At 53.0% G+C, this 27,717-nt stretch overlaps 2 protein-coding genes across 2 annotated transcripts in view; one reads left to right on the top strand and one right to left on the bottom strand.

Moving 5' to 3' along the window:
* The window catches only part of LOC140398700 (cyclin-dependent kinase 12-like), a 75,254-nt gene extending 71,079 nt beyond the window's left edge, over positions 1–4,175 (bottom strand). Inside the window, exon 1 of the mRNA XM_072487704.1 lies at positions 3,227–4,175. Within this exon, the coding sequence (XP_072343805.1) occupies positions 3,227–4,026 (800 nt within the window). The 5' untranslated portion in view covers positions 4,027–4,175. The remainder of the gene's footprint in view (positions 1–3,226) is intronic.
* A 100-nt stretch (positions 4,176–4,275) lies between these two features.
* The window catches only part of LOC140398079 (cyclin-dependent kinase 12-like), a 167,523-nt gene continuing 144,081 nt past the window's right edge, over positions 4,276–27,717 (top strand). The window contains exon 1 of the mRNA XM_072486287.1: positions 4,276–4,343. Within this exon, the coding sequence (XP_072342388.1) occupies positions 4,276–4,343 (68 nt within the window). The remainder of the gene's footprint in view (positions 4,344–27,717) is intronic.

Below are 27,717 nucleotides of genomic sequence, written 5' to 3'. Positions count from 1 at the left end.
CTTTGCAGATCATTCCCGGTATGTGGGCAGATCATTCCCGGAGCGTATGCAGTTCATTCCGGGAGCATATGCAGATCATTCCCGGAGCGTGTGCTGATCATTCCTAGTATGTGTGCAGATCATTCCCGGAATGTGTGCAGATCATTCCCGGTGTCTGTGCAGATCATTCTCGGTATGTGTACAGATCATTCCTGATATGTGTGCACATCATCCCCTGAATGTGTGCAGATCATTCCCGGAATGTGTGATCATTCCTGGAATGTGTGCAGATCATTCCTGGAATGTGTGCTGATCATTCCCGGTATGTGTGCAGATCATTCCCGGAAAGTGTGCAGATCATTCCCGGAATGTGTGCAGATCATTCCCGGTATGTGTGCTGATCATTCCCGGAATGTGTGCAGATCATTCCCGGTATGTGTGCTGATCATTCCCGGAACCGGTGCAGATCATTCCCGGATGTATGCAGATCATTCCCGGAACCTGTGCAGATCACTCCAGGTATGTGTGCAGATCATTCCTGGAATGTGTGCTGATCATTCACGATATGTATGCAGATCATTCCCGGAATGTGTGCTGATCATGATCATTCCCGGAATGTGTGCAGATCATTCCCGGTATGTGTGCAGATCATTCCCGATATGTGTGCTGATCATTCCCGGAACGTGTGCAGATCATTCCCGGTATGTGTGCTGATCATTCCCGGGACCTGCGCAGTCTATCCCCGGTATGTGTGCAGATCATTCCCGATATGTATGCTGATCATTCCCGATATGTGTGCAGATCATTCCCGGATGTGTGCAGATCTCCGCCAGAACCTGTGCAGACATTCCCGGTATGTGTATAGATCATCCCCGGTATGTGTATAGATCATCCCCGGAATGTGCAGATCATTCCCGGAACCTTTGGTGATCATTCCCGGTATGTGTGCAGATCATTCCCGGAATGTGTGCAGATCATTCCCGGAATGTGTGCAGATCATCCCCTGAATGTGTGCAGAACATTCCCGGAATGTGTGCAGATCATACCCGGAATGTGTGATCATTCCCGGAATGTGTGCAGATCATTCCCGGAATGTGTACAGATCATTCCCGGAATGTGTGCAGGTCATACCCGGAATGTGTGATCATTCCCGGAATGTGTGCAGATCATCCCCTGAATGTGTGCAGATCATTCCCGGAATGTGTACAGATCATCCCCTGAATGTGTGCAGAACATACCCGGAATGTGTGATCATTCCCGGAATGTGTGCAGATCATTCCCGGAATGTGTGATCATTCCCGGAATGTGTGCAGATCATACCCGGAATGTGTGATCATTCCCGGAATGTGTGATCATTCCCGGAATGTGTGCAGAACATTCCCGGATTGTGTGCAGATCATCCCCTGAATGTGTGCAGATCATTCCCGGAATGTGTGCAGATCATACCCGGAATGTGTGATCATTCCCGGAATGTGTGCAGATCATTCCCGGAATGTGCGCAGATCATCCCCTGAATGTGTGCAGATCATTCCCGGAATGGGTACAAATCATTCCCGGAACGTTTGCAGATAATTCCCGGAACCTGTGCTGATCATTCCCGGAACCTTTGCAGATCATTCCCGGTATGTGTGCAGATCATTCCCGGTATGTGTGCAGATCACTCCCGGAGCGTGTGCAGATCATTCCCGGAATGTGTGCAGATCATTCCCGGAATGTGTACAGATCATACCCGGAATGTGTGCAGGTCATACCCGGAATGTGTGCAGGTCATTCCCGGAATGTGTACAGATCATACCCGGAATGTGTGCAGATCATTCCCGGAATGTGTGCAGATCATTCCCGGAATGTGTGCAGATCATCCCCTGAATGTGTGCAGATCATTCCCGGAATGTGTGCAGATCATCCCCTGAATGTGTGCAGATCATTCCCGGAATGTGTGCAGATCATCCCCTGAATGTGTGCAGATCATTCCCGGAATGTGTGCAGATCATCCCCTGAATGTGTGCAGATCATTCCCGGAATGTGTGCAGATCATCCCCTGAATGTGTGCAGATCATTCCCGGAATGTGTGCAGATCATTCCCGGAATGTGTGCAGATCATTCCCGGAATGTGTGCAGATCATTCCCGTAACGTGTGCAGATCATTCCCGGAATGTGTGCAGATCATCCCCTGAATGTGTGCAGATCATTCCCGGAATGTGTGCAGATCATTCCCGGAACCTGTGCAGATCATTCCCGGAATGTGTGCAGATCATCCCCTGAATGTGTGCAGAACATTCCCGGAATGTGTGCAGATCATCCCCTGAATGTGAGCAGATCATTCCCGGAATGTGTGCAGATCATCCCCTGAATGTGTGCAGAACATTCCCGGAATGTGTGCAGATCATCCCCTGAATGTGAGCAGATCATTCCCGTAACGTGTGCAGATCATTCCCGGAATGTGTGCAGATCATCCCCTGAATGTGAGCAGATCATTCCCGGAATGTGTGCAGATCATTCCCGGAATGTGTGCAGATCATTCCCGGAATGTGTGCAGATCATCCCCTGAATGTGTGCAGATCATCCCCGGAATGTGTACAAATCATTCCCGGAACGTTTGCAGATCATTCCCGGAACCTGTGCTGATCATTCCCGGAATGTGTGCAGATCATTCCCGGTATGTGTGCTGATCATACCCGGTATGCGTGCAGATCATTCCCGGTATTTATGCTGATCATTCCCGGTACGTGTGCAGATCATTCCCGGAATGTGTGCAGATCATTTCCGGAACGTGTGCATATCATTCCCGGAACGTGTGCGGATCATTCCCGGAACGTGAGCAGATCATTCCTGGTATGTGTGCAGATCATTCCCAGAACGTGTGCAGATCATTCCCTGTATGTGTGCAGATCATTCCCGGAACCTGTGCAGATCATTCCCGGAATGTGTGCAGATCATTCCCGCAATGTGCAGATCATTCCCGGAATGTGTGCAGATCATTCGCGCAATGTGTGCTGATCATTCCTGGAACCTGTGCAGATCATTCCCGGAATGTGTGCAGATCATTCCCGCAGTGTGTACATATCACCCTGGAGTTTTTGCAGACAAGAACACTTTTTGCAGTTGTGGTGACAGACACTGAGAAATCGGAACAATCTTGGAACAGAGGTCTATTCCAGGATGAGAATTTGCAATAGTTTTGAGAGTGAACCTCCCCACCCCTGATATGGCTGCTGCTTTAACATTCAATCCACCACAAATTTCTTACCTTTCTATATCATCTTCTCCAGGAAGGAGTGGGGGCAATGGCAGCGGTGGCAGGGTTGAAGTCAGTAAGGGCATAATGGAGTTCAGCATGGGTGGCATGGGGAGCAGACTGCCCAACACTGTGGTCCGTGATGGTTGTTGCTGAGAGATGGTTGGTGGGTGGGTCAAGACTGATGCAGGTGCCAATACAGGTACAGCTACTGACACTGGTGGCAATGGTAACGGCAAGGGTACTGGGGGCTGTGCTAGTTGCACTGTGGTTATTGGTGATGGTGTTTCATTCAGAATATCTGACAGAGGCTGAGACTGGTTCAGAGTCACTGGCGGTAAGGGAGGTGGTGGTTGTACTGGGGCTGGGGGCAGTGTTACAGGGGGAGACGTTGGAGGTAATGGTGGTGGAGCGGAACCTAAAGGAGGAAGCGGAGGTTTCTCCAGATCGCTTTCGTTTGGTAATGGTGGCAGAGTCTTCTCCTTTGGCGTTCCCAACTCACATTTCACCAGTGGCGATTTTGATTCTTTCACCAGCAGCACCAATGGGGAGAGCACTGGGCTATCGTCCAGTACTTCAGTCTTTATTTTGATCTCTGGAATCATCTGCTCAGCAATGTCTTCCTCTATTTTCACAGTCACTGTGTTTGAAATTTCAATGGGTGAAGGTGGCTTCTCGCTCTTTATTATTTTAGTCAATTTCTTCACATCTTTAAGTGCTGCCGCACAGGTTGTGCTGCTTGAGGCAGCACTGTGAGCACTTGCTTTACAAACCACCCCAGCCGATGTTTTTAGATCTTTTGAGTCTTTCATGCTGGATTTGGCAGCAACGGCAGCTCTTGCCCTTTTGGTTTTGCTCAGCTCTGCACCAAGGCTTGATTTCAGGGTAAAGCGGCTTGGTGAAATACTCGAATGTCGACTTCGCGAACGGGATTGCCTGTGCTTACTGCGTGACCGGGAGTGCCTCGAATACCCCGGGCTCCGGCTCCTTGACTTTGCTGACCTCCTGTGGAGAGAAACATATTCAATTAAAACACAAATAATTGAGGGCGGCTCTGTAACATGTCAAATAACATGCATCGACAGAAAAACAGACTCGCACAAGGACACAATCGTCAACTGTTAACAGAGTACAGATTCTGCCATTCAAATCCCATGCTCGGCCTAGTCAGAGAGTCAAATGCCACCAATACTTGCCTGGACTGTCAGTTTGACCATGTGCATTGCCTGGCAGCATTCTCCTGCTTCAACACTAACAGCACAAATACATTGAAACCTCCCATTGGCCATTTGCTCACATTTGTGCTTCACTTATGCAGTTCAGGAGACAGGTGACTGCTTCTGACCCCCCACCCCCCACACACTGCGATAAACACCCCCCCCCTCATACACTGTGATAAACACCCCACACACACCCACACTGCGATAAACCCCCCACACCCACACTGTGATAAACACCCCCCCCCACACAGTGATCAACACCCCCACACACACACGATAAACACCCCACACACACTGCGATAAACACCCCACACACACACACTGTGACAAACATCCCCACACACTGCGATAAACACCCCCACACACACACTGCGATAAATGCCCCGCACACACCGCGATAAACACCCCACACACACAGTGATAAACACCCCCACACACACACACTGCGATAAACACCCCCCACACACACACTGCGATAAACCCCCCGCACACACATTGTGATGAACACTCCCGCACACACACACTGCGATACACCCCCCACACACACACTGCGATACACCCCCCCACACACACTGATAAACACCCTACACACACACACTGCGATAAACACCCCCCCCCCACCACACTGCGATAAACACCCCCCCACACACACTTCGATAAACACTCCCCCACACACACTGCGATAAATACCCCCCCTCTCATACACTGTGATAAACACCCCACACACACCCACACTGCGATAAACCCCCCACACCCACACTGTGATAAACAACTCCCCACACACACACTGATACACACACCCCCACACACACACTGCAATAAACATCCCACACACACACTGCGATAAACACCCCCACACACACACACTGCGATACACCCCCCACACTGTGAAAACCCCCCCCCAGTCACACTGTGATAAACACCCCACCACACACTGCGATAAACCCCACACACACTGCGATAAACCCCCACACACATACACTGCGATAAACACCCCTCACACTGCGATAACCCCCCCCCAGTCACACTGTGATAAATACCCCACACACACACTGTGATAAACACCCTACACATACACTGCGATAAACCCCCCCCATGCACAGTGATAAACACCCCCCACACACTGCGATAAACACCCCACACACACTGCGATAAACACCCCTCACACACAGTGATAAACACCCCCCACACACTGCGAAAAACACCCCCACACACACACTGCGATAAACACCTTCCACACACACACACTGCGATTAAACACACCCCACACACACTGCGATAAACACCCCACACACATTGCGATGAACCCCCCCCACACACAAGGCGATAAACCCCCCCCACACAAGGCGACAAACACCCCCACAGACACTGTGATAAACACCCCCCCACACACTGCGATAAACACCCCCCCACACAGTGATCAACACCCCCACACACACACTGCGATCAACACCCCCCATGCACAGTGATAAACACCCCCCACACACACTGCGATAAACCCCCCCCCATGCACACTACGATAAACACCCCACACACACTGCGATAAACACCCCCCACACACTGCGATAAACACCCCCCACACACTCACTGCGATAAACATCCCCACACACTGCGATAAACACCCCCACATACACAGTGATAAACACCCCACACACACACTGCGATAAACACCCCCACACACACTGCGATAAACACCTTCCACACACACACTGCGATAAACACCCCCCACACACACTGCGGTAAACACCCAACACACACACTGCGATAAACACCCAACACACACACACTGCAATAAACAACCCCCCCCACACTGTGATAAACACCCCCCCCAATCAGTGATAAACCCCCCACACACACACAAGGCGATAAACACCCCCACAGACAGTGATAAACCCCCCCCTCGCACACACTGCGATAAACACCCCACACAGCGATAAACACCGCCCACACACCCACACTGCGATAAACACCCCTAAAACACACTGCGATAAACACCCCCACACACACACTGCGATAAACACCCCACACAGCGATAAACATCCCCCACACACACACACTGCGATAAACACCCCCACACACGCACTGCAATAAAAACCCCGCACACACCGCGATAAACACCCTGCACACACACACTGTGATAAACACCCCCCCACACACACACTGCGATAAACACCCCCCACACACACTGCGATAAACACCCCCTGCACACACTGCGATAAACACCCCGCGCACACACTGCGATAAACCCCCCCCCCCCACACAGTGATAAACACCCCCCACACACTGTAATAAGCACCCTACACACACACACTGCGATAAACACCCCCACCACACTGCGATAAACACCCCCCCACACACACACTGGGATAAACACCCCCCACCACACTGCGATAAACACACACCCCACACACACACTGCGATAAACACTTCCCCACACACACTACGATAAACACCCCGCCCTCTCATACACTGTGATAAACACCCCACACACACCCACACTGCGATAAAGCCCCCACACCCACTGTGATAAACACCCCCCCACACAGTGATCAACACCCCCACACACACACTGCGATAAACACCCCCCATGCACAGTGATAAACACCCCCCATGCACAGTGATAAACACCCCCCACACACACTGCGATAAACACCCCCCTCTCATACACTGTGATAAACACCCCACACACACCCACACTGCGATAAACCCCCCACACCCACACTGTGATAAACAACCCCCCACACACACGCTGATACACACACCCCCACACACACACTGCAATAAACACCCCACACACACACTGCAATAAACACCCCACACACACACTGCGATAAACACCCCCGCACACACACACTGCGATACACCCCCCCACACAGTGATAAACACCCCACCACACACTGCGATAAACCCCCCACACACACTCTGCGATAAACCCCCCTCACACTGTGATAACCCCACCCCAGTCACACTGTGATAAACACACCACACACACTGTGATAAACACCCTACACACACTGCGATAAACCCCCCCCACTCATACACTGTGATAAACCCCCCACCACACACTGCGATAAACCCCCCACCACACACTGCGATAAACCCCCCACCACACACTGCGATAAACCCCCCCCACACACACTGCAATAAACACCCCACACACACTGTGATAAACCCCCCCCACACACACACTGCGATAAACACCCCCCCCACACAGTGATAAACACACCCACCACACTGTGATAAGCACCCTATGCACACACACTGCGATAAACACCCCCACCACACTGCGATAAACACCCCCACACACACACACTGCGATAAACATTTCCCCACACACACTGCGATAAACACCCCCCTCATACACTGTGATAAACACCTCACACACACCCACACTGTGATAAACACCCCCCCACACAGTGATCAACACCCCCACACACACACTACGATAAACACCCCACACACACTGCGATAAACACCCCCCACACACACACTGCGATAAACATCCCCACACACTGCGATAAACACCCCCACACACACACTGCGATAAACACCCCCACACACACACTGCGATAAACCCCCCACACACACACTGCGATAAACAACCCCCGCACTGTGATAGCCACCCCCCCCACCCCCGAGTCACACTGCGACAAACCCCCCCCACTCATACACTGTGATAAACACCCCCACACACACACACTGCGATAAACAACCCTCAACACACTGTGATAAACACCCCCCCACACACACAAGGCGATAAACACCCCCACAGACACAGTGATAAGCACCCCCCACACACACACACACACACACACACACACACACACACACACACACACAGCGATAAACACCCCCACGCGCACACACACTGTGATAAACCCCCTCCACACACACTGCGATAAACACCCCCACACACACACTGCGATAAACCCCCCCACGCACACAACGATAAACACACCCCCCACACCCACACTGTGATACACATCCCCCCACTCACAGTGATAAACCCCCCTACACCCACACTGTGATTAAGACACCCCCCACTCACACACTGCGATAAACACCCCCACACAGGGATAAACCCCCCCCCACACACACACTACGATAAACCCCCCCCACACAGACACTGTGATAAACGCCCCCACACACACTTCGATAAACCCCCCACACACACTGCGATAAACCCCCCCACGCACACACACTGCGGTAAACACCCCCACAGTGATAAACCCCTCCCCCCCAGTCACACTGTGATAAACACCCCCCACACACTGTGATAAACCCCCCCCATGCACAGTGATAAACACCCCCCACACACTGCGATAAACCCCCCCATGCACACTACGATAAACCCCCCCCACACAGACACTGTGATAAATGCCCCACACACACAGTGATAAACCCCCCCACACCCACACTGTGATAAACCCCCCCCCCACACACACTGCGATAAACGCCCCCACACACACTTCGATAAACCCCCCCACACACACACTGCGATAAACCCCCCCACGCACACACACTGCGATAAACACCCCCAGTGATAAACCCCTCCCCCCCAGTCACACTGTGATAAACACCCCCCACACACTGTGATAAACCCCCCCCATGCACAGTGATAAACACCCCCCACACACTGCGATAAACCCCCCCATGCACACTACGATAAACACCCCACACACTGCGATAAACACCCCACACACACTGCGATAAACACCCCACACACACTGCGATAAACACCCCCCCACACACAGTGATAAACACCCCCCCACACACACTGCGATAAACCCCTCCCACGCACACTGCGATAAACACCCCCCACACCCACTGCGATAAACACCCCCCCCCACACACTGCGAAAAACACCCCCACACACACACTGCGATCAACACCTTCCCCACACACACTGCGATCAACACCTTGCCCACACACACTGCGATAAACACCCCCCACACACACACTGTGATAAATACCCCACACACATTGCGATAAACCCCCCCACACACAAGGCGATAAACCCCCAACACACACAAAGTGATAAACACCCCCACAGACAGTGTGATAAACACCCCCCTCGCACACACTGCTATAAACACCCCCACACACACTGTGATAAAAAAAAAACCCACACACTGCGATAAACACCCCCGCACACACACTGCGATAAACAACCCCCCACACACACTGCGATAAACACCCCCCCACACAGTGATCAACACCCCCACACACACACTGCGATCAACACCCCCCCATGCACAGTGATAAACATCACCCACACACACTGCGATAAACACTCCCCATGCACACTACGATAAACACCCCCCACACACTGCGATAAACACCCCCCACACACTCACTGCGATAAACATCCCCACACACTGCGATAAACACCCCCACACACACTGCGATAAACACCCCACACACACACTGCGATAAACACCCCCCCACACACACACTGCGATAAACACCCAACACACACACTGCGATAAACACCTTCCACACACACTGCGATAAACACCTTCCACACACACTGTGATAAACACCCAACACACACACTGCGATAAACACCCAACACACACACTGCGATAAACACCCAACACACACACTGCGATAAACACCCAACACACACACTGCGATAAACACCTTCCACACACACTGCGATAAACACCCCCCCACACACACACTGCGATAAACACCCAACACACACACTGCGATAAACACCCAACACACACACTGCGATAAACACCCCCCCACACACACACTGCGATAAACACCCAACACACACACTGCGATAAACACCCAACACGCACACTGCGATAAACACCCAACACACACACTGCGATAAACAACCCCCCACACACACTGCGATAAACAACCCCCACACACACTGCGATAAACACCCCACCCACACCCACACTGTGATAAACCCCCCCACACACACACAAGGCGATAAACACCCACACAGACACAGTGATAAACACCCCCCCTCGCACATACTGCGATAAACACCCCACACAGCGATAAACACCCCCCACACACTGCGATAAACACCCCTAAAACACACTGCGATAAACACCCCCACACACACTGCGATAAACACCCCGCACACACCGCGAAAAACACCCCGCACACACACACTGTGATAAACACCCCCCCACACACACACTGCGATAAACACCCCCCACCACACTGCGATAAACCTCCCCCACACACACACACTGCGATAAACACTTACCCACACACACTGCGATAAACACCCCCCCCACACAGTGATCAACCCCTCCCCCCCCAGTCACATTGTGATAAACACCCCCCCTCAGTCATCCACACACACACTGCGATAAACACCCCCACACACACTGTGATAAACACCCCCCATGCACAGTTATAAACACCCCACACACACTGCGATAAACGCCCCCCACACACACTGAGATAAACACCCCCCCCACACACACTGCGATAAACACCCCCCACACACACACTGCGATAAACACCCCCACACACTGCGATAAACACCCCCACACACACACAGCGATAAACACCCCCACACACACAGTGATAAACACCCCCCACACACAGTGATAAACACCCCCCACACACAGTCTGCGATAAACGCCCCCCACACACAGTCTGCGATAAACGCCCCCCACACATACTGCGATAAACACCCCCCCCCCCACACACTGCGATAAACACCCCACGTACACACTGCGATAAACACCTTCCACACACACACTGCGATAAACCCCCCCACACAGACAAGGCGATAAACACCCCCACAGACACTGTGATAAACAACCCCCTCGCACACTGCGAGAAACACCCGCACACACACACTGCGAGAAACACCCCCACACACAGCGATAAACCCCCCCACACAGTGATAAACACCCCACACACACACTGCGATAAACACCCCACACACACACACTGCGATAAACACCTTCCACACACACACTGCGATAAACACCCCCCACACACACTGCGATAAACACCCAACACACACACAGCGATAAACACCCCCCCACACACACTGCGATAAACACCCAACACACACACTGCGATAAACACCCAACACACACACTGCGATAAACACCCAACACACACACTGCGATAAACACCCAACACACACACACTGCAATAAACAACCCCCCACACACAGTGATAAACAACCCCACACACACTACGATAAACACCCCCCCACACCCACACTGTGATAAACCCCCCCTACTCACACACAAGGCGATAAACACCCACACAGACACAGTGATAAACAACCCCCCTCGCACATACTGCGATAAACACTCCACACAGCGATAAACACCCCCCACACACCCACACTGCGATAAACACCCCTAAAACACACCGCGATAAACACCCCGCACACACACTGTGATAAACCCCCCCCCACACTCACACTGCGATAAACACCCCCCACCACACAGCAATAAACCCCCCCCCACACACACACTGCGATAAACCCTTCGCCACACACACTGCTATAAACACCCCCCCTCTCATACACTGTGATAAACACCCCACACACACCCACACTGCGATAAACCCCCCACACCCACACTGTGATAAACACCCCCCCACACAGTGATCAACCCCTCCCCCCACAGTCACATTGTGATAAACACCCCCCCTCACAGTGATCCACACACACACTGCGATGAACACCCCCACACACACTGTGATAAACACCCCCCATGCACAGTTATAAACACCCCCCACACACTGCGATAAACACCCCCCACACACACTGCGAAAACACTCCGCACACACACTGCGATAAACACCCCCCACACACACACTGCGATAAACACCCCCCTCTCATACACTGTGATAAACACCCCACACATACCCACACTGCGATAAACCCCCCACACCCACACTGTGATAAACAACCCCCCACACACACACTGATACACACACCCCCACACACACACTGCGATTAAAAACCCCACGCACACACTGCGATAAACACCCCTCACACTGTGATAAACCCCCCCCAGCCACACTGTGATAAACACCCCACACACACACTGTGATAAACACCCCCCCACACACACACACAAGACGATAAACAACCCCAGAGACACTGTGATTACCCCCCCATGCACAGTGATAAACACCACACACACACTGCGATAAACACCCCCCACACATACTGCGATAAACACCCCCACACACACACTGCGATAAACACCCCCACACACAGCGATAAACACCCCCCCACACACACTGCGATAAACCCCCCCCACACACACTGCGATAAACCCCCCCCACACACAAGGCGATAAACACCCCCACACACACTGCGATAAACACCCCCACACACACTGCGAAAGACACCCCCACACACACACTGCGATAAACAACCCCCCCCACACACTGCGATAAACACCCCCCACACACAGAGATAAACACCACCCACACACACTGCGATAAATACCCCCCACACACTTCGATAAACACCCCACACACACACACTGCGATAAACACCCACACACACTGCGATAAACACCCCCCCACACACACAGCGATAAACCCCCCCCCCACACACACGGCGATAAACACCCCCACACACAGTGATAAACACCCCACACACACGCTGCGACAAACACCCCCCACACACATACTGCGATAAACACCCCACGCACACACTGCGATAATCACCTTCCACACACACACTGCAATAAACCCCCCCACTCGGACAAGGCGATAAACACCCCCACAGACACTGTGATAAACACCCCCCCTCGCACACACTGCGATAAACACCCCCACACACACTGCAAGAAACACCCCCACACACACACAGCGTTAAACACCCCCACACACACGCAGTGATAAACACCCCCCCACACACACAGTGATAAACACCCCACACACACTGCGATAAACACCCCACACACACACAGCGATAAATCCCCCACGCACTGCTATAAACACCCCACACACACACACAGTGATAAACCCCCCCACACACAAGGCGATAAACACCCCCACAGACACTGTGATAAACACCCCCCCTCGCGCACACTGCGATAAACACCCCCACACACACAGCGCTAAACACCCCCCCACACACATTGCGATAAACCCCCCCCACACACACTGCGATTAACCCCCCCCACACACAAGGCGATAAACACCCCCACAGACACTGTGATAAACAGCCCCCTCGCACACACTGCGATAAACACCCCCACACACACTGCGAGAAACGCCCCCACACACACACTGCGATAAAAAAAAACCCACACACAGTGATAAACACCCCTACTCCCACATACACTGCGATAAACACCCCACACAGCGATAAACACCCCCCACACACTCACACTGCAATAAACACCCCTAAAACACTGCGATAAACACCCCCACCACACCCACACTGCGATAAACACCCCCACACACACACTGCGATAAACACCTTCCACACACACACTGTGATAAACACCCCCCACACACACTGTGATAAACACCTTACACACACTGCGATAAACACCCCCCACACACACACTGCGATAAACAATGCCCCGCACACACACTGTGATAAACCCCCCCCCCCCCACTCAGTGATAAACCCGCACACACACACAAGGCGATAAACACCCCCACAGACAGTGATAAACACCCCCCCTCGCACACACTGCGATAAACACCCCCCAAACACACACTGCGATAAACAATCCCCACACACACACACTGCGATACACCCCCCCCACACACACTGCGATTAACCCCCCCCACACATACTGCGATTAACCCCCCCACACACAAGGCGATAAACACCCCCACAGACACTGTGATAAACAGCCCCCTCGCACACACTGCGATAAACACCCCCACACACACTGCGATAAACGCCCCCACACACTGCGATAAAAAAAAAACCACACACAGTGACAAACACCCCTACTCCCACATACACTGCGATAAACACCCCACACAGCGATAAACACCCCCCACACACCCACACTGCAATAAACACCCCTAAAACACTGCGATAAACACACCCACCACACCCACACTGCGATAAACACCCACACACACACACTGCGATAAACACCTTCCACACACACACTGCGATAAACACCCCCCACACACACACAGTGATAAACACCTTACACACACTGCGATAAACACCCCCCACACACACACTGCGATAAACAATGCCCCGCACACACACTGTGATAAACCCCCCCCCCACTCAGTGATAAACCCCCACACACACAAGGCGATAAACACCCCCACAGACAGTGATAAACACCCCCCCTCGCACACACTACGATAAACACCCCTGCTCCCACATACACAGCGATAAACACCCCCCACACACACTGAGATAAACACCCCCCACACACCCACTGCGATAAACAACCCTAAAACACTGCGATAAACACCCCCACCACACCCCCACTGCGATAAACCCCCACACACACACTGCGATAAACACCCCCACACACACTGCGATAAACACCCAACACACACACTGCGATTAACACCCCCACACACACACTGCGATAAACAACGCCCCGCACACACACTGTGATAAACACCCCCCCCACTCAGTGATAAACCCCCACACACACACACACACACACACAAGGCGATAAACACCCCCACAGACAGTGATAAACAACGCCCCACGCACACACTACGATAAACACCCCTACTCCCACATACACTGCGATAAACACCCCACACACACACTGCAATAAACACCCCCCACACACACTGCAATAAACACCCCCCACACACCCACTGCGATAAACCCTAAAACACTGCGATAAACACCCCCACCACACCCACACTGCGATAAACCCCCACACACACACAGCGATAAACACCCCCACACACACTGCGAGAAACACCTCCACACACACACACGCCGATAAACACCCCCACACACACACACAATGATAAACACCCCACACACACACTGCGATAAACACCCCCCACACACACTGCGACAAACACCCCACACACACACTGCGATAAACCCCCCCCACAAACACAAGGCGATAAACACCCCCACAGACACTGTGATAAACATCCCCCCTCACGCACACTGTGATAAACACCCCCCACACACACTGCGATAAACACCCCCACACACAGCGATAACAACCCCCACACACACTGCGATAAACCCCCCACACACACACTGCGATAAACCCCCCCCACACACAAGGCGATAAACACCCCCACAGACACTGTGATAAACACTCACCCTCACACACACTGCGATAAACACCCCCACACACACTGCGAAAGACACCCCCACACACACACTGCGATAAACAACCCCCCGCACACACTGCGATATTACCCCCCCATGCACAGTGATAAACACCCCCCACACACTGCGATAAACACCCCCCACACACTGCGATAAACACCCCCCACACACAGAGATAAACACCACCCACACACACTGCGATAAATACCCCCCACACACTTCGATAAACACCCCACACACACACTGCGATAAACACCCACACACACTGCGATAAACGCCCCCACACACACACAGCGATAAACACCCCCCCCCCCACACACACGGCGATAAACACCCCCACACACAGTGATAAACACCCCACACACACACTGCGACAAACACCCCCCACACACATACTGCGATAAACACCCCACACACACACTGCGATATACACCCCCCGCCCCCCACACACTGCGATAAACACCCCACGCACACACTGCGATAATCATCTTCCACACACACACTGCAATAAACCCCCCCACTCAGACAAGGCGATAAACACCCCCACAGACACTGTGATAAACACCCCCCCTCGCACACACTGCGATAAACACCCCCACACACAGCGATAAACACCCCCACACACACAGTGATAAACACCCCACACACACTGCGATAAACACCCCACACACACACACTGCGATAAATCCCCCACGCACTGCTATAAACACCCCACACACACACAGTGATAAACCCCCCCACACACAGTGATAAACACCCCACACACACTGCGATAAACACCCCCACCACACCCCCACTGCGATAAACCCCCACACACACACACTGCGATAAACACCCCACACACACTGTGATAAACCCCCCCCACACACACACACACACTGCGATAAACCCCCCCACGCGCGCACACACTGCGATAAACACCCCCCCCCACACACACTGCGATAAACACCCCCCACACACACACTGCGATAAACACCCCCACACACACTGTGATAAACACCCCCCATGCACAGTGATAAACACCCCCCACACACTGCGATAAACACCCCCCACACACACTGAGATAAACACCCCACACACACAGAGATAAACACACCACACACACACAGCGATAAACACCCCCACACACAGTGATAAACACCCTCCCCACACACTGCGATAAACACCCCCCACACACACTGCGATAAACACCCCCCACACACACTGCGATAATCACCCCCCACACAAACACTGCGATAAACACCCCACACACACACTGCGATAAACCCCCCCCCCCCACACACACTGCGATAAACACCCCGCGTACACACTGCGATAAACAACTTCCACACACACACTGCGATAAACCCCCCCACACAGACAAGGCGATAAACACCCCCACACACACTGCGAGAAACACACCCACACACACACACAGCGATAAACACCCCCACACACACTGCGATAAACACCCCACACACACACACTGCGATGAACCCGCCCACACACACAAGGCGATAAACAACCCCCCACACACTGCAATAAACCCCCCCCCATGCACAGTGATAAACACCCCCCACACACTGCGATAAACACCCCCACACACACTGAGATAAACACCCCCCACACACACTGCGATAAACACCCCCGCACACAATGATAAACACCACTCCCACACACACTGTGATAAACCACCACACACACACTGTGATAAACACCCCCACACACACAGTGATAAACACCTCCCCACACACACACTGTGATAAACACCCCACACACACTGTGATAAACACCACCCCCACACACACACTGCGATAAACCCACATTCACACACTGCGATAAACGCCCCCCACACACAGTGATAAACCCCCCCACACACAAGGCGATAAACACCCCCACAGACACTGTGATAAAAACACCCCCACACACACTGCGATAAACCCACCACACACACACACATTGCAATAAACCCCCCCCCCACACACACTACGAAACAGCCCCCCACACCCACACTGTGATAAACACCCTACACACACAGTGATAAACATCCCACACACACACTGTGATAAACATCCCCACACACACTGCGATAAACACCCTACACACACTGCGATAAACCCCCCCCACTCGTACAATGTGAGAAACCCCCCACCACACACTGCGATAAACCCCCCACACACACTGCGATAAACCCCACTCACACACTGCGATAAACACCCCCACACAGGGATAAACCCCCCCCCACACACACACTACGATAAACCCCCCCAACACAGACACTGTGATAAATGCCCCACACACACAGTGATAAACCCCCCCACACCCACACTGTGATAAACACCCCCCCCCACACACACTGCGATAAACGCCCCCACACACACTTCGATAAACCCCCCACACACACACTGCGATAAACCCCCCCACGCACACACACTGCGATAAACACCCCCACAGTGATAAACCCCTCCCCCCAGTCACACTGTGATAAACACCCCCCACACACTGTGATAAACCCCCCCCATGCACAGTGATAAACACCCCCCACACACTGCGATAAACCCCCCCATGCACACTACGATAAACACCCCCCACACACAGCGATAAACACCCCCCACACACACTGCGATAAACCCCCCACACACACACTGCGATAAACACCCCCACACACAGCGATAAACACCCCCCACACACACTGCGATAAACCCCCCGCACACACACTGCGATAAACCCCCCCCACACACAAGGCGATAAACACCCCCACACACACTGCTATAAACACCCCCACACACACTGCGAAAGACACCCCCACACACACACTGCGATAAACAACCCCCATGCACAGTGATAAACACCCCCCACACACTGCGATAAACACCCCCCACACACTGCGATAAACACCCCCCACACACACAGTGATAAACACCCCACACACACTGCGATAAACCCCTCCCACGCACACTGCGATAAACACCCCCCACACCCACTGCGATAAACACCCCCCCCCCACACACTGCGAAAAACACCCCCACACACTGCGAAAAACACCCCCACACACACACTGCGATCAACACCTTCCCCACACACACACTGCGATCAACACCTTCCCCACACACACTGCGATAAATACCCCCCACACACTCACTGTGATAAACACCCCACACACATTGCGATAAACCCCCCCACACACAAGGCGATAAACCCCCCCCACACACAAAGTGATAAACACCCCCACAGACAGTGTGATAAACACCCCCCTCGCACACACTGCTATAAACACCCCCACACACTGTGATAAAAAAAAAACCCACACACTGCGATAAACACCCCCGCACACACACTGCGATAAACAACCCCCCACACACACTGCGATAAACACCCCCCCACACAGTGATCAACACCCCCACACACACTGCGATAAACACCCCCAATGCACACTACGATAAACACCCCCCACACACTGCGATAAACACCCCCACACATACTGCGATAAACACCTTCCACACACACTGCGATAAACACCCAACACACACACTGCGATAAACCCCCCCACACACACACTGCGATAAACACCCCCCCCACACACTGCGAAAAACACCCCCACACACACTGCGATAAACACCTTCCACACACACTGCGATAAACACCCAACACACACACTGCGATAAACACCTTCCACACACACTGCGATAAACACCCAACACACACACTGCGATAAACACCCAACACACACACTGCGATAAACACCTTCCACACACACTGCGATAAACACCCAACACACACACTGCGATAAACACCTTCCACACACACTGCGATAAACACCCCCCCCCACACAGTGCGAAAAACACCCCCACACACACTGCGATAAACACCTTCCACACACACTGCGATAAACACCCAACACACACACTGCGATAAACACCTTCCACACACACTGCGATAAACACCCAACACACACACTGCGATAAACACCCAACACACACACTGCGATAAACACCCAACACACACACACTGCGATAAACAACCCCCCACACACACTGCGATAAACAACCCCCACACACACTGCGATAAACACCCCACCCACACCCACACTGTGATAAACCCCCCCACTCAGTGATAAACCCCCCCACACACACACACAAGGCGATAAACACCCACACAGACACAGTGATAAACACCCCCCCTCGCACATACTGCGATAAACACCCCACACAGCGATAAACACCCCCCACACACCCACACTGCGATAAACACCACTAAAACACACTGCGATAAACACCCCCACACACACTGCGATAAACACCCCGCACACACCGCGAAAAACACCCCGCACACACACACTGTGATAAACACCCCCCCACACACACACTGCGATAAACACCCCCCACCACACTGCGATAAACCCCCCCACACACACACTGCGATAAACACTGACCCACACACACTGCGATAAACACCCCCCCTCTCATACACTGTGATAAACACCCCACACACACCCACACTGCGATAAACCCCCCACATCCACACTGTGATAAACACCCCCCCACACAGTGATCAACCCCTCCCCCCACAGTCACATTGTGATAAACACCCCCCCTCAGTCATCCACACACACACTGCGATAAACACCCCCACACACACTGTGATAAACACCCCCCATGCACAGTTATAAACACCCCACACACACTGCGATAAACACCCCCCACACACACACTGCGATAAACACCCCCACACACACACTGCGATAAACACCCCCACACACACTGCGATAAACACCCCCACACACACAGTGATAAACACCCCCCACACACAGTGATAAACACCCCCCACACACAGTGATAAACACCCCCCACACACAGTCTGCGATAAACGCCCCCCACACACACTGCGATAAACACCCCCCCCACACACTGCGATAAACACCCCACGTACACACTGCGATAAACACCTTCCACACACACACTGCGATAAACCCCCCCACACAGACAAGGCGATAAACACCCCCACAGAGACTGTGATAAACACCCCCCCTCGCACACTGCGATAAACACCCCCACACACACACTGCGAGAAACACCCCCACACACAGCGATAAACCCCCCCACACAGTGATAAACACCCCACACACACACTGCGATAAACCCGTCCCACACACCCACACTGCGATAAACACCCCCCACACAGTGATAAACACCCCACACACACTCACTGCGATAAACCCCCCCCCGACACACTGCGAAAAACCCCACACACACTGCGATAAACACCTTCCACACACACACTGCGATAAACACCGCCCACACACACTGCAATAAACACCCAACACACACACTGCGATAAACACCCAACACACACACTGCGATAAACACCCAACACACACACACTGCGATAAACAACCCCCCACACACAGTGATAAACAACCCCCACACACACTACGATAAACAGCCGCCACACCCACACTGTGATAAACCCCCCCCCACTCACACACAAGGCGATAAACACCCACACAGACACAGTGATAAACACCCCCCTCGCACATACTGCGATAAACACCCCACACAGCGATAAACACCCCCCACACACCCACACTGCGATAAACACCCCTAAAACACACCGCGATAAACACCCCGCACACACACACTGTGATAAACCCCTCCCCACACACACACTGCGATAAACACCCACCACCACACTGCAATAAACACCCCCCCCCACACACACACTGCGATAAACCCTTCCCCACACACACTGCTATAAACACCCCCCCTCTCATACACTGTGATAAACACCCCACACACACCCACACTGCGATAAACCCCCCACACCCACACTGTGATAAACACCCCCCCACACAGTGATCAACCCCTCCCCCCACAGTCACATTGTGATAAACACCCCCCCTCACAGTGATCCACACACACACTGCGATGAACACCCCCACACACACTGTGATAAACACCCCCCATGCACAGTTATAAACACCCCCCACACACTGCGATAAACACCCCCCACATACACTGCGAAAACACTCCGCACACACACTGCGATAAACACCCCCCCCCCACACACACTGCGATAAACACCCCCCTCTCATACACTGTGATAAACACCCCACACACACCCACACTGCGATAAACCCCCCATACCCACACTGTGATAAACAACCCCCCACACACACACTGATACACACACCCCCACACACACACTGCGATAAACACCCCCGCACGCACACACTGCGATAAACACCCCTCACACTGTGATAAACCCCCCCCAGCCACACTGTGATAAACACCCCACACACACGCTGTGATAAACACCCCCCACACACACACACAAGACGATAAACACCCCCAGAGACACTGTGATTACCCCCCCCATGCACAGTGATAAACAGCCCCCACACTGCGATAAACACCCCCCACACAGAGATAAACAGCCCCCACACACACTGCGATAAACACCCCACACACACTGCGATAAATACCCCCCACACACTGCGATAAACACCCCCCACACACTGCGATAAACACCCCCCACACATACTGCGATAAACACCCCCACACACACACAGCGATAAACACCCCCACACACACACAGCGATAAACAGCCCACACACACAAACTGCAATAAACCCCCCCACACACACACTGCGATATACACCCCACGTACACACTGCGATAAACACCTTCCACACACACACTGCGATAAACTCCCCCGCACAGACAAGGCGATAAACACCCCCACAGACACTGTGATAAACACCCCCCCTCGCACACACTGCGATAAACACCCCCACACACACACTGCGATAAACCCCCCCACACACACTGCGAGAAACACCTCCACACACACACGCCGATAAACACCCACCACACACACTGCGATAAACACCCCACACACACACACTGCGATAAACACCCCACACACACACACAGCGATAAACACCCCCACACACTGCGACAAACACCCCACACACACACACTGCGATAAACCCCACCCACACACACAAGGCGATAAACACCCCCACAGACACTGTGATAAACATCCCCCCTCGCACACACTGCGATAAACACCCCCACACACAGCGATAAACACCCCCCACACACACTGCGATAAACCCCCCACACACACACTGCGATAAACCCCCCCCCCCACACACAAGGCGATAAACACCCCCACACACACTGCGATAAACACCTCCACACACACTGCGAAAGACACCCCCACACACACACTGATACACACACCCCCACACACACACTGCGATAAACACCCCCGCACGCACACACTGCGATAAACACCCCTCACACTGTGATAAACCCCCCCCAGCCACACTGTGATAAACACCCCACACACACACTGTGATAAACACCCCCCCACACACACACAAGACGATAAACACCCCCAGAGACACTGTGATTACCCCCCCATGCACAGTGATAAACAGTCCCCACACACTGCGATAAACACCCCCCACACAGAGATAAACAGCCCCCACACACACTGCGATAAACACCCCACACACACTGCGATAAATACCCCCCACACACTGCGATAAACACCCCCCACACATACTGCGATAAACACCCCCACACACACACAGCGATAAACACCCCCACACACACACAGCGATAAACAGCCCACACACACACACTGCAATAAACCCCCCCCACACACACACTGCGATAAACACCCCACGTACACCCTGCGATAAACACCTTCCACACACACACTGCGATAAACTCCCCCGCACAGACAAGGCTATAAACACCCCCACAGACACTGTGATAAACACCCCCCCTCGCACACACTGCGAAAACACCCCCACACACACACTGCGATAAACCCCCCCACACACACTGCGAGAAACACCTCCACACACACACGCCGATAAACACCCCCCACACACACTGCGATAAACACCCCACACACACACACTGCGATAAACACCCCCCACACACACACAACGATAAACACCCCCACACACTGCGACAAACACCCCACACACACACACTGCGATAAACACCCCACACACACACACAGCGATAAACACCCCCACACACTGCGACAAACACCCCACACACACACACTGCGATAAACCCCCCCCACACACACAAGGCGATAAACACCCCCACAGACACTGTGATAAACATCCCCCCTCGCGCACACTGCGATAAACACCCCCACACACAGCGATAAACACCCCCCACACACACTGCGATAAACCCCCCACACACACACTGCGATAAACCCCCCCCACACACAAGGCGATAAACACCCCCACACACACTGCGATAAACACCCCCACACACACTGCGAAAGACACCCCCACACACACACTGCGATAAACAACCCCCATGCACAGTGATAAACACCCCCCACACACTGCGATAAACACCCCCCACACACTGCGATAAACACCCCCCACACACACTGAGATAAACACCACCCACACACACTGCGATAAATACCCCCCACACACTTCGATAAACACCCCACACACACACACTGCGATAAACACCCACACACACTGCGATAAACACCCCCACACACTGCGATAAACACCCCCACACACACACTGCGATAAACACCCCCCACACACACGGCGATAAACACCCCCACACACGGCGATAAACACCCCCACACACAGTGATAAACACCCCACACACACACTGCGACAAACACCCCCCACACACATACTGCGATAAACACCCCACACACACACTGCGATATACAACCCCCCCACACACTGCGATAAACACCCCACGCACACACTGCGATAATCACCTTCCACACACACACTGCAATAAACCCCCCCACTCAGACAAGGCGATAAACACCCCCACAGACACTGTGATAAACACCCCCCCTCGCACACACTGCGATAAACACCCCCACACACAGCGATAAACACCCCCACACACACTGCAAGAAACACCCCCACACACACACAGCGTTAAACACCCCCACACACACAGCGCGAAACACCCCCCCACACACACTGCGATAAACCCCCCCCACATATACTGCGATTAACCCCCCCACACACAAGGCGATAAACACCCCCCATGCACAGTGATAAACAGCCCCCTCGCACACACTGCGATAAACACCCCCCACACACTGCGATAAACACCCCCCACACACACTGCGATAAACACCCACACACACTGCGATAAACGCCCCCACACACACACAGCGATAAACACCCCCCCACACACTGTGATAACCCCCCCCACACACTGTGATAACCCCCCCACACACACACTGTGATAAACACACTGCGATAAACACGCTCCCCCACTCACACACTGCAATAAACACCCCACACACCCACACTGCGATAAACCACCCCCCACACACTGCGATAAACACCCCCCACACATGCACACTGCAATAAACACCACACACAACCACACTGCGATAAACACCTCACACACCCACACTGCAATAAACAACCCACACACCCACATTGCGATAAACACCCCCCCCCACACACACACTGCGATACACTCCCCACACACACTGCGATAAACACCCCACACACACTGTGATAAACACCCCACACACACTGCGATAAACACCCCCCACACACTGTGATAAACCCCCCACACACACACACTGCGATAAACCCCACGCACACACACTGAGATAAACACCCCTCACACACTGCGATAAACACCCCCCACACACACCGAGATAAACACCCCCCACACACACCGAGATAAACACCCCCACACACTGCGATAAACACCCGCCACACACACACTGTGATAAGCACCCCACACACACTGCGATAAACACACCCACACACACAGCGATAAACACCACCACACACACTGCGATCAACACCCCACACACACTGCGATAAACACCACCCACACACTGCGATAAACACCCCACATACACACTGCAATAAACACCCCACACACCCACACTGCGATAAACCCCCCCACACACTGCGATAAACACCCCACGCACACTGCGATAAACACCCCCCACACACCCACACTGCAATAAACAACCCCACACACCCACATTGCGATAAACACCCTACACACCCACACTGCAATAAATCCCCCAACACACACTGCGATAAACACCCTACACACACAAGGCGATAAACACCCCGGACACAGTGATAAACACCCCCCCTCGCACACACTGCGATAAACACCCCCCAAACACACACTGCGATAAACCCCCCACACACACACTGCGATAAACCCCCCCCACACACAAGGCGATAAACACCCCCACACACACTGCGATAAACACCCCCACACACACTGCGAAAGACACCCCCACACACACACTGCGATAAACAACCCCCATGCACAGTGATAAACACCCCCCACACACTGCGATAAACACCCCCCACACACTGCGATAAACACCCCCCACACACACTGAGATAAACACCACCCACACACACTGCGATAAATACCCCCCACACACTTCGATAAACACCCCACACACACACACTGCGATAAACACCCACACACACTGCGATAAACACCCCCACACACTGCGATAAACACCCCCACACACACACTGCGACAAACACCCCCCACACACATACTGCGATAAACACCCCCCACACACACGGCGATAAACACCCCCACACACGGCGATAAACACCCCCACACACAGTGATAAACACCCCACACACACACTGCGACAAACACCCCCCACACACATACTGCGATAAACACCCCACACACACACTGCGATATACACCCCCCCACACACTGCGATAAACACCCCACGCACACACTGCGATAATCACCTTCCACACACACACTGCAATAAACCCCCCCACTCAGACAAGGCGATAAACACCCCCACAGACACTGTGATAAACACCCCCCCTCGCACACACTGCGATAAACACCCCCACACACAAGGCGATAAACACCCCCACAGACACTGTGATAAACACCCCCCCTCGCGCACACTGCGATAAACACCCCCACACACACAGCGCTAAACACCCCCCCACACACATTGCGATAAACCCCCCCCCACACACACTGCGATTAACCCCCCCCACACACAAGGCGATAAACACCCCCACAGACACTGTGATAAACAGCCCCCTCGCACACACTGCGATAAACACCCCCACACACACTGCGATAAACGCCCCCACACACACACTGCGATAAAAAAAAACCCACACAGTGACAAACACCCCTACTCCCACATACACTGCGATAAACACCCCACACAGCGATAAACACCCCCCACACACCCACACTGCAATAAACACCCCTAAAACACTGCGATAAACACCCCCACCACACCCACACTGCGATAAACACCCCCACACACACACTGCGATAAACACCTTCCACACACACACTGCGATAAACACCCCCCACACACACACAGTGATAAACACCTTACACACACTGCGATAAACACCCCCCACACACACACTGCGATAAACAATGCCCCGCACACACACTGTGATAAACGCCCCCCCCACTCAGTGATAAACCCCCACACACACACAAGGCGATAAACACCCCCACAGACAGTGATAAACACCCCCCCTCGCACACACTACGATAAACACCCCTACTCCCACATACACAGCGATAAACACCCCCCACACACACTGAGATAAACACCCCCACACACCCACTGCGATAAACAACCCTAAAACACTGCGATAAACACCCCCACCACACCCCCACTGCGATAAACCCCCCCCCACACACACTGCGATAAACACCCCCACACACACACACACAATGATAAACACCCCACACACACACTGTGATAAACACCCCCCACACACACTGCGATAAACACCCCACACACACAGCGATAAACACCCCCACACACTGCGACAAACACCCCACAAACAGACACTGCGATAAACCCCCCCCACACACACAAGGCGATAAACACCCCCCATGCACAGTGATAAACACCCCCCACACACTGCGATAAACACCCCCCACACACTGCGATAAACACCCCCCACACACACTGCGATAAACACCCACACACACTGCGATAAACGCCCCCACACACACACA

Source organism: Scyliorhinus torazame, chromosome 21 (assembly GCF_047496885.1).
Source record: "Scyliorhinus torazame isolate Kashiwa2021f chromosome 21, sScyTor2.1, whole genome shotgun sequence".
Taxonomy (NCBI): domain Eukaryota; kingdom Metazoa; phylum Chordata; class Chondrichthyes; order Carcharhiniformes; family Scyliorhinidae; genus Scyliorhinus; species Scyliorhinus torazame.
This window is presented reverse-complemented; position numbering and strand designations above follow the sequence as displayed.